Source organism: Macadamia integrifolia, chromosome 7 (assembly GCF_013358625.1).
Source record: "Macadamia integrifolia cultivar HAES 741 chromosome 7, SCU_Mint_v3, whole genome shotgun sequence".
Lineage (NCBI taxonomy): Eukaryota > Viridiplantae > Streptophyta > Magnoliopsida > Proteales > Proteaceae > Macadamia > Macadamia integrifolia.
In genome coordinates, this window is record NC_056563.1 from 25,500,060 (window position 1) to 25,514,476 (window position 14,417).

General features: G+C 38.0%; 2 protein-coding genes and 1 pseudogene across 6 annotated transcripts in view; all 3 read right to left on the reverse strand.

The window, feature by feature from the left end:
* LOC122084030 (MLO-like protein 4) overlaps window positions 1–7,048 on the reverse strand; it is a 25,771-nt gene extending 18,723 nt beyond the window's left edge. For 3 of the 5 annotated variants that reach the window (XR_006141807.1, XM_042652024.1, XM_042652020.1), the window contains exons 1-7: window positions 6,942–7,048; window positions 4,064–4,147; window positions 2,618–3,145; window positions 1,120–1,957; window positions 669–1,024; window positions 492–549; window positions 146–378 (exon numbers count right to left, since the gene is read on the reverse strand). Coding sequence is in view for 4 of the 5 variants with exons in the window: in XM_042652024.1 (XP_042507958.1) it covers window positions 146–378; window positions 492–549; window positions 669–782 (405 nt within the window). In the remaining variant the exon portion in view is untranslated. The remainder of the gene's footprint in view (window positions 1–145; window positions 379–491; window positions 550–668; window positions 1,025–1,119; window positions 1,958–2,617; window positions 3,146–4,063; window positions 4,148–6,941) is intronic. The other 2 variants (XM_042652021.1, XM_042652023.1) reach the window with 2 other exon arrangements.
* Window positions 3,152–7,769, reverse strand: LOC122084848 (annotated as a pseudogene).
* Window positions 7,770–9,180: 1,411 nt separating this feature from the next.
* LOC122083756 (thiosulfate sulfurtransferase 18-like) lies at window positions 9,181–12,527 on the reverse strand. The gene is made up of 6 exons (XM_042651646.1): window positions 12,367–12,527; window positions 12,178–12,255; window positions 11,981–12,060; window positions 11,810–11,880; window positions 10,070–10,123; window positions 9,181–9,624 (listed from the first exon to the last, which is right to left on the reverse strand). The coding sequence occupies exons 1-6, from the start codon at window positions 12,378–12,380 to the stop codon at window positions 9,490–9,492; spliced, it is 432 nt and encodes a 143-aa protein (XP_042507580.1). The 5' UTR covers window positions 12,381–12,527; the 3' UTR covers window positions 9,181–9,489.
* Between the last annotated feature and the right edge of the window lie 1,890 nt (window positions 12,528–14,417).

Here is a 14,417-nt window from a genome sequence, read left to right on the forward strand (position 1 = left end):
CCAAAAAAAAAAAAAAATCTTAGAACTTCAAATCTAGTAGTCTATATACTTTAAGTGATTTTGAAATCAAATATCTTTATGATTTATGTATTAATGACCTATGAGGATCATTGTCAATCCAAATGTATTTTGGGAATGAAAGTACCTCAGGGCAGTAATCATGCCCGTGGATCTTTTCCTGCTTTTGGATGACTGAGTGATTCAACGAATGTATGCTTCCAATGAGTATGTGTTTTAGAAGTTTTGCCTCACCACTGTACTCTTTCTCTGGACATGGATAGAATCGGCTGCTCAAGGCCGAGTGTTTGACACAAATTTTAGCCACCCAAAACGTCCAATGACTCATCAACAGTGACAGGAGCCCAAAAAGCATTAGCTCTGGAAACACAGCCAAGAACCATGAAATCAAAGACCCAAAACTCTCAGTAAACGAGAAATGCAAGAAAACCCTTGTTTTAAAGTGGTAAAATGAAAATGTGGATCAACGTTACCATCCTTGATCTTTTCTAAAGCAGAAAGGAGTGCTTTCTTCTTGGTCGTATCCAACCACTGTGCAAGAAAACACACACATAAGAGACGAAAACACAAAATTTGAAGCCGAGAGAGAAGAATAACAAAGTAATAACGTAAAACAGAGGACACACTGAGTGATGGACGTTCTGTTCTACCTTGCCAAACCATTTCAAGGAGTTGCTAACGAAAAAACAAACGGTAACCATGACGGTTATGACTATTGCCACCGCCCATGAAGGGCTGTCGGACAAGGACCTCTCTTTCTCCATCCGTTCTTCCTCCGACCAAATCCCGAAGTGAAACAATTTGCTTATGGTATACGATGGTTATGTGTGTTTGAGTTGAGAAGAACAAACCCGTTCTGCATCCATCGCCGCTTCTGTTAAATCAGTTCTTGTTCCATCCCGCTTTGTGGGGTTTTCTGTTACAGAGATTACAACCGACCCATTCATGGCTTCAGTTAATATGTAAATGGGTAGTTGCAGAATTGCTTCCCACATGTCCGAAACCCCTGCAGCAACCATGCAGATGCCATCACTGGCTCAGAGCTTGCACCAATAAAAAGAAGGTAAAAAGCATCTTTGCTATAATTTGGTTATATCGTACGCGTTTTCCTGATTGGTCAAGCGGTCAAATTTCCTGGAGAACCGTCGCTGCTTTGAACGTGTTACCGTCTTCGTCAAAAGTATTTTTTTAATTCCTCATGCAACTTCCTTCCTTTATGAAGAGCCATGGAATCATATTGATAGTAATCTTACCAACCTAACATCAGAGACAAATTTATGGGTTCGAAGGAGTGGAGAGGGAGTAGGGAGTAGGGAGTAGGGAGTAGGGAGCAGGGAGTTGGGGAATTGGGACCCACGAAGCCACGACATGATAGGTCCCTCACTCCTACTGTAAACAATCACGTAACGTGGTTGGGAGATCGCCACCATGACACCATCCTAGTGACGTTCGTCCAAAATTGGAGCCACCAGGGAGTCAGGGACAAGATAAGAATATCAAATTATGATGATCCGCTCAGGTCTCGTCTCACCTCTTTCGTTCCCTGCGTTCCTGAGCCTCTCTGCCCACAGCAGAGAGCCTCCGAGATTTGCATGTGCAGAACTTTAAGTTCATGGGAGTTGGGATCCGTCTCTCTCTTAGTGTCGCATCAATGGTCATCGAGCACGATTAACCCACACACTTCCATTATGAGCCACGTTCAATCAATTAATGATTTGTCGGATCCGGCATCCCTCATACTGTGTTGCGCTGCGTAGAAGGTGCACACAATTTGCAAACATTTTGATGGAAGAGAATGAATCCTGTGTTTCTCAAGTCTGCCATCGATTCCTTGAAGCAGCACTTTAGGAAGGTCGGCTCTCCATAGTGCTTGGAAGTGCCGTTGGAGATTCATCTTCTGAAGCTATTGGATCCAACGGACTTGGTCCTAATTGTTCTTCTTCAGGTTCCAAACACATTTGTTAGAAAACTATTAAAAGAAGAGGTTACGTGCAAAACTGCAAGTGTCTACTTGCATTAAGGATTACAATAATACATATTTCAGACCAAAGAACCCCGAGAGAAAGGCCCACCTTTTTTTTTCTTTTCTTTCCTTTGTTTTTCTTTTTTTTTTTTGGGGGGGGGTGGGGGTGATGGGATTTTAAAAATTTTCTTCAGAAAAACACGAAAAACTCATTTATGGATGAAGGACAACAGTACTCTTGAATCAATGGATTGGAAACAGGTTAAACTGTCGTTCTTACCAAGGAGTCAGCTAAATTGTTTCTCTCCCTAAGAACATACATGAAATTACACAATACAAACAATACAAAGTCGGACTTTAAGTGGCAAATATCATCCAGAATAGGCCTGACATGTATTTGCAGAGAGCTCCACCCTTCAGTTGGAATGGCAAAAGATGATGTTTCAGATAGTGCAAAGTGCAAACACTAAGCGGCCTCGATGGTCAAGGCAAATGTAACCTAAACCACCCTGTACAGAATCTGGAATATGGCTGGCATCACAATTAAAAAAAAAAAAAACCATTCGGTGGAGGACACTAGCTAGGAAAAACCCGATCATGACAATGGGTGGTGCCTGCAGGAGTTGGTGGAGTTACCTCAGATATACAGTTCCTAGCCGGTTCCAATGCTGCTTAAATAAAGAACCTGGCTTTGATCCACCGAGACTTGGGCATCAAGTACATGATCATTACAGGACAACTACTCCACATGGATATTGTGCTGCCATAAAAGAGCTCGAGATGGCATTTGCACTTTTGCAGACAATGCCAAACATTCTCCATTCGTGTAAGACAATCCCCATGCATCATCCAAGTCAAACCGACCTAAATTGTGTTGCTCCATTCATCTCAGAAGATCCAACTCCATTCTGAATGGGTGCGTTCAAGAGTCACGGGCTTAAGTTTTAAGCTGCATCTCAATGCTATGCAACCCCCTCCGGCCAACTGTAAATCCAGCATGAAAGACTGATGAAGAGATGCAACACATTCCCTACATCAACTTTAACTGAACTAGAATCCAAATTGGCCAATAGCCAAGTTCAGTTTCATTGTTGGTCAATCAAGGAAAACCCACCAGCTACGTACATCCTCCACTGCCAGTGAGAGAGAGACTTTACCAAGTACCTGTGACAGCTAGGGAGATTAGCCAACACCGCAATTTTTAGATCATGCATAAAAAGTATGCCATCGGTGCAGTATGCACATACTCAACAGAATCTGACTAATTTAACAATATCTGAAATTCTAAATTGTGATACTGTGACAGCAACCATCTCAAATTTCAAACACGCAACAGAAGTTTAGACTCCTAGTTTACCTGACCTCTTCAGATCTATAATTAATTGATGAATGGCTGCCCAAGAAGGGAGAAGTATAACTGTTTATTTATTTGCAATGAACAAAAACCATAGCCAAAATATGTTGAAAGGGGCACTTGAAGGTATGCACAATTTGTAGGGGATGTTTCAACTTCAGAAAGCAAGTAAAGGTGAACACCACATGAGGTCAAGTTACCTATACAATGAGTGGAGTTCTGATGGCAAGGGATGGTCTATTGTTCCTACTGATGGGAAGGTGGACACAAATCTCATGAACCTCCTGTTTTACAAACCTTCCTCTGATCGCTATCCATGGCAAAGCATACATATGGTATCAATCACACTGTCCAGCACACTTGCAAAGAAGCCCAGCACCACAATAAGCAAAACCCATGCGAGAACTGACACACAGTATGCATTCCACTCCAAGATTTCCAACAGCCTTCACAATGGCACAAACCTATTCACATGCATCTGCATACTGAAAGCAGGTATCTAACAGCAGTTTGGATTCTCAAGGATCCAAACAGATGCTAAGGAAATATTCAGGAAGAAATAGAACTTAGCAGGATATAAGTCGATGCAATTTAGGATAAAAAACATCAATGCCTCTTTTATTTACCCGTTGAGGACTATAATACAATAATTGGATATTGAAGTGATCACAAATCATCAAACTCTAACATAGTGACAGATAAGATCACTGTCAAGTCAAAGCACTTACATCGTAGAAATCAACCAGACGCAATAACATAATGACCACAACATCTGCACGCCAAACTTCTGGACCCCTCACAAGCTTGTTTTTCTAATGTCCAATACATCAAATGGTTAGTATCATCCTCTTAGTTCAATTAGGTCAAGGAAACAATGAACATGTAGGCAGGTTGAATGGCTATATGTCATCCTACAAATTCTGGAAAATATTACATCATTAATGACAAAAATAAAATGGCGTTCATTAACTCCCTGCAATTGCATATATCACTGGAAGGACAAACATAAAATCGTGTTCATTAACTCCCCGCAATTGCATATATTACTGCGAGGATAAAAATAATTCCTTCCAGCAGGAAGTGGAGACAATCCCCACAAAACAGCTGAAAAACAAATTGTGTTTATGTCGTTTTAGGAGAAGAACAATAACCTTCACCAGTTATTACAGCAAAATTGATTGTGAACTTGTTCAGGAAATCAACTGCCAACAGTAAAGCATTAACACAGCAGCAAGTATTATGTTCGCTACTTTAGGAACAACTACAAGCACAACATGGACAACACAGATAAGTAAGCCTGAAAAGCATAACAGTACCAAAGAGGGGTCAAAAGCATTTGCAATTTTAAAACAGGACAAAAATGTATATTAACAGATCAGGTCTATTACACTCATAAGACAAAAACTTAAAAAAAATAAATAAATAAATAATCATTTTTTGTCCATCACAGAAAAGTTAACGTATCATGTTGGGAGAAGTGTTCCATCATTTTTTGTCCATCATGTTCGAGATACATTTTATATATATATATATATATATATATATAAATACTATCCCTTGGAGTCTTGAAGCTCCTTGAACACTGACAGCTGACCAGTTACCCAGAACATTTTCGAACACTCAGATGGTAAGGGACAAATTGCAAGCTATTTCATCCACCGATATTTTCTCATGGAACTAGGAGTTACAGGGGGCCGGGAGGGAGTAAGCTTGTCAATCTAATATAGAGAGATTTCCCTTAAGAACAGGTAAAAATTGCTCAAGTGTGAACCAACTACAAATGCTTACATGCACACATCTAGAAGGACTGGACACATCTTTAAGACAACGGTCTACTTACGGTTTTCTCACGTTGCACCCTTTCTCAACCATGTAGGCCCAGAAGTGGGAAAATGATGGATGTCAAAATCTCAAGAGCCCATTAAAGTAGGAATGAACTTGGTATCGTTGAAAGCAAGTAAGCTTGAAGCCCAGGTTGGTCTCCCTTGACTTCCTAAATTAGCAATCTCACTAGAACTAGACATGCTATATTTATGCACCTAGGAATAGGATAGTTCTCATACCTTTGAACCACCAAAATGACCGAATCAACCCTATCCATAATGCTACTTTGAAATTTGAAGTCTCTATACTGCTTTGAATTTTGAAATTTGAAGTCTCTATATTACTTGATTTTTAGTAAAAATTGAGACTTCAAATTTCTCTTTTTAGACTTATGCTCCTAATGCAACAACAATTGGAAAGCTTAAGTTCTTCAAATAAATTTAATAAAGAAAAATAATAATCAACCAGATTCCTGTCAGTTAGGATAGAATTATGCTCCTGCATGCTTCAACCAGTCTCTATACTGCTTCAATTATATATATCTTCAATTGCTATCACTAAATCTTCTCCCAAGTGAAGGATGCCAACTAGTACTGTTGGTAAGCTCTGCAGCTTTTCATAGCAGACTTGGGATCAAGCTCCACCTTCTTTGCCATATTAGTGAGGCCCCCATTTGCCATCCCAAAGACCAGTAGAGCCTTGCAAAGAATATTAGTCTAGGATATCATGTTTGGAATCTCACAATTTGCATCGATCAAAGATCTGAATTTGTATTGGCTAATGTCTATTTCTTCTCTCCCACCCCCCCTTTCCAACCTTCATTCTGCACATATTTCTATATTTCTAGTGACTGTCTATACAAGAGCATTACTATAGTCCTTTCTTTGTAAGTGCCCATCTTCGGTAGTCTTTCAAATACCTTCTGGAATCAGCTAAAGCACAGCCATAACTGCTCCTTCTAAATTGATTCATGCATAAAATCCTCAATAATAAGAAACCAGTTTGCAGTTGTAAGGCTGACTATTAACTCACTATAAAATCAAATGTTAAGAACAATCTAGGACTTGTTATATTATTTCCCTATAATAGAGTAAAATCTTCTACAGGATGGTTTCCAATCAGTGGTATGACTTATTGACAATTAGCTTCCATCAAACCATGCACGTCACCACATTAACAAGTTTTTGTAGGCATATATGGAGGATTGATATGAGTTAGTACGTGATGGAAAACTGTAACCACTCCAGTAATACAATACAGTTAGATCAGCTCTCATATGCCACAAGACTTCTGCTTGCTTTTACTTCTCTTCTAACACAAAATACAATAATACATCAAACCTATAAATATATATATATATATATATATGTTCTGCTCTTTTAGAACATTTACATCTTGTTAAGTTACCACCAACATCTGACCATATCCATCGAAAGGTATTCTTAAAACTGCTCTTAAGGAAATCTAAATGAAGTGTAATACCCTTGCTAATCCCAAATGTTATTACCACAATTTAAGTACTGCAGTTGCCTTGCCAGTGCAGGGTCTAGAAAGTAACTTGAAATTTCTTTAGCAACTTATTAACCTGCCTTCTAACTATAAACCCAGTCTTTCCAGTTCATGAAGTAGTCTGACCAGACCAAAATGATGCTTTTAATTTTAAAAAGAACATTGCGACTATCTATATTGGAGATCAAAAGTTCAGAATTTTAGGTGATGAACATTTCAAACTACACCGGGAAACTAGAGTTACTCTTAACAAGGAGAACATGAGCAATTCACCTTGAGGAGTTCCTTATACTTTGTCTAGGAGGCGAATGATCTTTTGAGAAGTACCACCGGACAATAGTCCCTGCTAATCACGTAAACCAGAGCCTCCGCCATGGCTGCTGCAAAGCAGAACATCGTGAGAATTGACAGCGTGTAGTATGCAGGCACCCAAATACATTGCTTCCGAACGCAAGGATACCTTCATCCGACCCTTTACTCACTTGGGGCACAATCATCCCATTCAGCCGAGCAAACACCTAAAAAACTACAGAGTCGGCGCAATATAAACCACAAGCCCAAGAGTCAAAAAGCACGGAAGAGCTCAGAACAGTCCCAGATTCATGGAAATAGCATCATATGTAACCCCAAGGATCTTCAACGTCAGCTCAATGCGACGCAAATTTGCCACAATTACGCTGATGACCAGGAACAGAAACAGTAGTATCCGGGAAGCTAACGGGAAGGCATAACGCAAATTGGAGTTCACAGTACAAGCAACGAGCCAATACACATTGAATTATGAGAAGGGAAGGGAAGGGAAAGGTAGACAATTTGATTGTTGCAATGCCTCAATAACCAGAGAAGTCCCAAAACGATCGGCACACTCAAAATTAAGGTGAAAAAGAGGGTCCAGATCAAATCCCTGAAAAGAAATGAATGGAATATTACAACGAGAGGAGCCGGCAGAGATTGCCTGACACAAGAGGTGGTGTTGGAGTTATAGAGGGAGGATTGAGGAAGAGACGTCCGAAGAATTAGGGTTCCGGTGAGCATGAAGGTGGACGGGAGAAGAGAATAAAGAGAAGCATGAAGGGGTGGTCTTACAAATGCCTGGGCCATGGTTGAAGGTGATTTGAGGATACTGGATTTGTCTCCACTTGATTCATTCTGGTCTTAACCCTACCGAAGGAGAAGGGTAAAGGCTTCCAGTAGAAGATCGGCTTGGCAACAACGGTTATTATTTCAATCCGGATCGGCCGATTCAACCTGATCCGGATCAATCCATCAAAAACCTTGCAGACCAATCTGGACCGATACCAGACCGATACCAACTCTTAGAACCATACTAGGCCAATCCGAGGTCTGATCCCAAAAAGGTGACATTTTCAAACCCAGCAGACTGATCCGAATCAAGTGTCTACAGAAACCGATACCGATTATTAAAACCATATTCCTACCGAGAGGTTATCAAATGTATGGAGTCTGAACTCTGAACTCTGAACTCTGAACTCTGAACCCTGAACTCTGAACTCGGCCATTTATATACACACTACATAGTGCAATGGGGTAAGTCCAATGGATGCCCAATCGGTCTGGCTTATTTACGAGCTTGACTCGGCTTGACACATTTAACCCAATTATTTATATGTATATTTTAATTTTTTAAAAAGAAAATGATGCATATTGATATTTTTATCAATTATTAAATATAATTGAATATAATATCTGTTATAAATTAGAGAAAATGTTGGATATGCTACTGGCATATCGTATGTTAACATCCATTGTGTCTATTTCTCTTTTTTTTTTTTAATGACTTTCATATCCTTAGTCCTTACTGAATGATACCACATCATGTGCTTCCATTGGTGTTGTCCCATAGTTTATTGTACTCCGGCAACATACCTATCTTTCTCCCAATTAAATTATTAATAATTAAAATATATTAAAATATCTTAAATTTAAAACAATTAAAGACTATTTAAGACCCATTTAAGGCCTTATTGGCACATTATGTTATTTGAGGCTCGATTATAATCCGATTAGAAAAAGTCTAATTAAAGCCCGAAATACAACCAAACCCAATAGGAGACTGACCAAAATCGACTCATTTCTTAAATCATCCAAGGGTATAGGCCTGACCGAAACCAATCAGACAACTAGATCGATTGACACCCCTATTCTTACCTACTCACCACCTTATCAACCACATGGTAAACAAGAAAGTGATGGAAGAAGCCCTTCCTTTTGGTTGGATTTGATTCCTCTCCAACAACGTGGGCATCCAACTACCCTTCAATCACGTTCTCAATCATTTGATTCCTCTCCAACAGTTGAGAGGATAGATGGAGACTGGTTGGGCCGAGATGATCCCAATCCCCCTTTGGTGACCCATGCAGAAAGCCTGATGACGAAATGCTTATAAACCTTTTTTTTTTTGGTTTGGTAAGCAAAACGCTTATAAACCAAGACAAGTTAAATGACAACTCCGATCTTTGAAGCTTTTTACGGACTAAAGAAACAAAAGAAATTTAATCTAAAAGACCCTTTATTAAGAAAGGTAACTCTTAAAGAGCACATAAAGGTTCATGTACGTTGAGTATCATAACAGAGCTTTTTAATAATATAAAAGGAGAGAGAGAGTGGAAGAGGAGGGGTGAGGTACCCCGTACCCGTACCCGTACCCGTACCCGTCCAGTATTACAAGACAGCTTTTATTATAGTGGAAACAGAAAGAGAAGAGGAGGGGTGAGTTACCCGTCCGAAAGTCCTAACTAGATTAGCTACAGCTCTATCACGGTTCTTTACTAAAAGTAAAATCAAATAAGCTTGAGCTTCATCACAGCTGCTCTTCAGGTTTCTTCACTTCAGGTTTCTTCACTTCAGGTTTCTTCTCTTCTGGTTTCTTCACACCGAAACCATTCTCCACCCATGCTCCATATCCCCCAGCCATGTTGTTCACATGCTTGAAACCCTGCAATTCAAAACAACAGAGAGAACAAGAAATTATAAGCTAATCAATTGGCCTTGATTGGTTTTGATCGGGTCTAATTGATCCCCACTAATTTAAGACCCTGCACTATTTTAAGAGATACTAGCCCAAAGACCCACTGAATCCAGGATTCGCCCCGAAGTAGATATGGTCATAAGGCAGGGTTCTTGTTTTACTTAAGAAAAAACAAGCAAGAGTTATTCAATTTTCTTCTCTTTTAAGAGGTGGAAAACTCCAGTAAAATATTAAAGTTAATCGAGCCAATTGACAGCTTATCAGTCCATAATTAGGCTTAAGGTAATTGTTTTCACGGAATTTTACAACCCTCCCCTCTCTTTTTTCTTTTTTTCTTTTTTTTACAATTATCAATTGACTACTTTAAGGCATCTAGACCCTCTAAGCATTTTCGAACGGGATAGAAACTTACTGCGCTGTGAAGATCTGTGGCTGCAAGAAGTGATCTGGCCCCACTTTGGCAGCTCTTCACATTTTAAAAGCAAAGAGTTAGATGCTAAAAACTTCCCTTTATCTTATACAAGTAAAATTATTAAAAACAACAACAATCCATAAAAACATGAAAGCATTATCATATTTGGGTGAGCATCAAGTAATATGGGTTGGATTAATTGATGGATGTTGATTAATGATTTGTTCAGATAAAACCTTATTCGAGAGATGGTCTCAAACACAATCTCATGACATAAAAAGTACATCTACAAGGTCGTGTGACTCAAAAGGAGCCGATAAATATAGAATAAAATAAAAGTCAACATTGAAATGATGCACCCTTTTTAGCTTCCCTTAGATAAGGAATAAGTTAACACCAAATTGCTTAACCCAAACATGATATGAAAATTAATCGGGTCATGTGGGTCAAACGATACTTCTTTTCTTTTCTTAACAAATAATAATCTTTAATCACCAAAAAGATGCCAAAATAAGTAAAATAAAATGATTAAAATATTCAGTAAGCATATTAACTAGGCCTAAAACACAACACAAATGTAATTAAATTGAAAATTTAACCCTTGGTCTAAATAAAACTATGGTTAACTAATCATCATCATTTGTAGTAATACATTTGAATCTAGGACTTGTAGAAGTATTCCCTCATCACATGAAAAAGGTCTTAAATAAATATAATAAAATTAATTAAAACATTTAATTAATTGAGTTTTAATGTATATAATACATTATCTAGCTATGAGTCAGTTTTAATGTCATTGAGAGATGTGTTGGTATAAAGCTAAAATATAAACTATTATCTTTTTTCTCTTTTCTTATGGGTAGAAATATTGACTACTATCTATACCCATACGAGCCAACAAATGTGCTACAGGATGATATATAAAATTAATTTTCCACCCATTCGACGTACAATTTATAGGTGTGCACTTGAAGAAAATTTCTTTTCTTTTTTTTTTTTTTTGGCTCAACCTATCGTGGTCCCAGCCCGTGGTGGCCATCAAAAACCAAACGTGGATGAAAGGACTCAGCCCGTGGTGACCAACAAGCACCAAACGTGGCTGAGAGGACTCATCAAGTGACCAAAGTTTTCAATAAGACATCCCAAAATCGACCAGACCAAGTCTAAGACCACCTGTTCCATAGAAATTCAACTCCAATATAAAAAATCAGATTTTTTTTTCTTTTTTTTGAAAGGATAATTGGGTTCTATGATAGTGATCATAACCCCACGTCGAAGCCTTCATACGACAAGCAGCGCTTTCATAAGATCAACAAGCGATAGTGGGATGTACCGACTCAAACCCACAATCAGTCGACTTGAGCAGTGATTGGGCAAAGGCTTCCTCCTACTAGGCTACCAATAAGTGACAAACATTGAATCTAAAAATCCGTAATTAACAGCCAAAGATGAAATAATTCACTTTCCCAGTAGGGTTCATAAATCTAGCATAGTGGTGGCATAACTAGCCTTTTTACTTAATTAACAGATAGATGGTTATAGAAAAATAAAAGTAACTAAAATAAATATAAATAAATAATTATCATTCCGATTAAAGAATGAAAATCCTACCTAATTAACTAACTAATCTGCAACTAACAGTTTGATCAATGATTCCATCCAATCTACTGTTAATGATAGCCACAAATTGAATGGCTCAGAATAAAAGATAATCCATGGATCAATGAAAGAGGCAATTACCACTACGAGAAGATCATCTTTGCTGCAAGCAGATGAAACCTGTTCCAGAAATTGGGGATTCTTCGACCTCCCTGAATTTTAGGATTTCCAAAACAAAATTAAATATCTCTAGTTCCTAAAAGCAGAAAAAAACGAGTTGGGTAACGAGAAAAAAGAAACAGAAATGAATACCTTCTGGAGTGAAAAACAAGTAAGGAATGTTCAAAATGTTTTCAACATCTACATGACCTCTACTAAATTCTTCTGTGGTCCTGTGTGAGTGAGAATGCAAAGGATGGCAATCCCATGAGAAAATTAATAGTAAGAACCCTAAAATCCCAATAATTCTTTCCCAAAAAGAAGTAGAAGAGAGTGGCTAATCCACATACCTAACGTCTATGTAACGATGGCCAGAATGAATGAGATCCTTTGCCTTATGAACGTCAACGTTAACAACGGCTACAGACCTACAACAAAGAAAAAAAACCCAGCAAGAACTAAGAACCAATTAACACCAATAGAGAGAGAAAAGTAATATGCTGTGGATGTGGAGAAGAAGAAAAGAGGAAAAAGGTCACCTTGCTTCAGCCATGGAGAAGGAACTGAGAGGGTTTTATAAAGCAAAGGAAAGTGTTTCCTTGGGCAAAACCTCTGGTTTCCGAAGAGAAAAAGATGGGCTTTCTGCTGCTGTTCTTGTTATCTGCTTAACAGGCACATCGATTACTTAACTCGAATGGGATTTAATATATAGGGAGAGGATAAATGGGATGGGGAATGCCGGGACGAGACCGGTAGACAGGTGCCATGACTTTGACGAGAGAGCCAAAATTTTTAACTTTTTTAATTGATAAGATGTTTTCCTTTTCATTCTGTAAAAAAAAAAAATCAAAATTTTCGAGCTTTCTTTCTCTCAACTTATCTCATGTGGGAACTGGGAAGATGAGAAATAGTCAAGTTGACATTTTAGAATTTAGATTAACTTGAATGAGTTCAATCGGTATATGGTCAAGCACGGCATCGTTGAACAGAGAATTTAAGTTTCTGTAAATTTCAGCCGTCTGGGTAGACCGTGGATTTCACCCCCAACCTTTTTCTTGGTTCTGGTGATTTTTTCTTGTTGCATGGAATAAGTGACCTGAGATTGAGTGGATTATGGGGTGGAAAATCCAGTCTGAATTCTCTAAACCAAAGCAACAACGCAGAACTGGACTCATTCCATCTCTCTCTTTAATGGGAGATGACACCTCAATTTAATTTAAAATTTTTTTGGTACCTACCTCTTGACATTTTCATTTAATTCTTCTTGTTGTTTTATTTTTTAAAATATTTAAATTTTTTTTCAATTAAAATAAATCAGTCATTTCTTCTTATTTTTTTTTTTACAAAAATAAGTCAGCATTATAATTTGCATAAATAGTTTTTTTTTTTTTTTTTCAAAATCCTTTTGTTATCCTGTATTGAATATTTCATTCAATAAATTTTTTTAAATAAATAAGGAGCAACAAAAAAAAAAATATTACAATAGAAGGCACCAAGATCTTCTCCAACACGGGATGGGTGCAGTTAACATCCCACAGTTGGGAACCCCTTAGGATGCATGTCAAAGTACTCAGGTGTGGGATGCTCACTAGTCACTACACCCCAATGCTGCAGAGGATCATCGATTAGAGGATGATCCGACTGATTTTCTTTTATTTCTTTTATTTTTTTTGCATATATATATATATATATAAGAGAATGATAATCTAGGATTTTTTATTTTTTTATTTTTTATTTTTTTTAAGTGAGAGATGACAAAGACACTGAAGATTTGGAGTCTGACGATAATGACTCTTAGACTTTAATAATCAAATTCTCGCTTTGTCCCATCAGAACATCCATCGGAGACCCATTCTTTTCTTTTAAAATGGGCATCCAAGTCTTTGGGACTTTTTCTTTTCTTTTAAAATGGGTATCCAAGTCTTTCGGTCTGATTAATGACACGGGTCTATTTCTTTTCTTTTAAAATGGGTATCCAAGTCTTCGGGACCTTTTCTTTTCTTTTAAAATGGGTATCCAAGTCTTCGATATAATTAATTTCACGGGTCCATATTGACCCCACAATTACATAGATTGAATTAATACCAAGATTGAATGAGAATTATTCAATTTTCAAAAGTTGTGAAGAACACTAAACACTCTGTGTGAGTGGTCCCCAAGATAATAAGAAGAGTCGAACTCAAAATAACATGTTTCATGGGATGAAGATCCCTTGCCAACTCCACTACCTTTTGGAATCAACGAAATAGTTTTTCACTCTAATCGTGTATAGCATCTACCAAGGTTTGAGAAATCGAAATCGAATCAATTCAAGTCATAATCGGCCAATGATCATTCCATTCAACTCCAATCCGATCCGGAGTAATTTACCGGATCTCTAATGCATACGGTCTTAAACTCTCCTTACAGCCTTTGATACATACAAATTTGATGAATTCAACATCAGCCTCCTCCTCCCAAAGCTCCGATATCAGGTAAAGAAGTTTTGTTGCAACGACCTTCTCTCTGGGACTCAACTTTTCTTGGGAACTCAAATTCAGTAACCACGTTCGAGTTTATGATTGATTTTTCTGTGAAGGAGGGCTGAGAT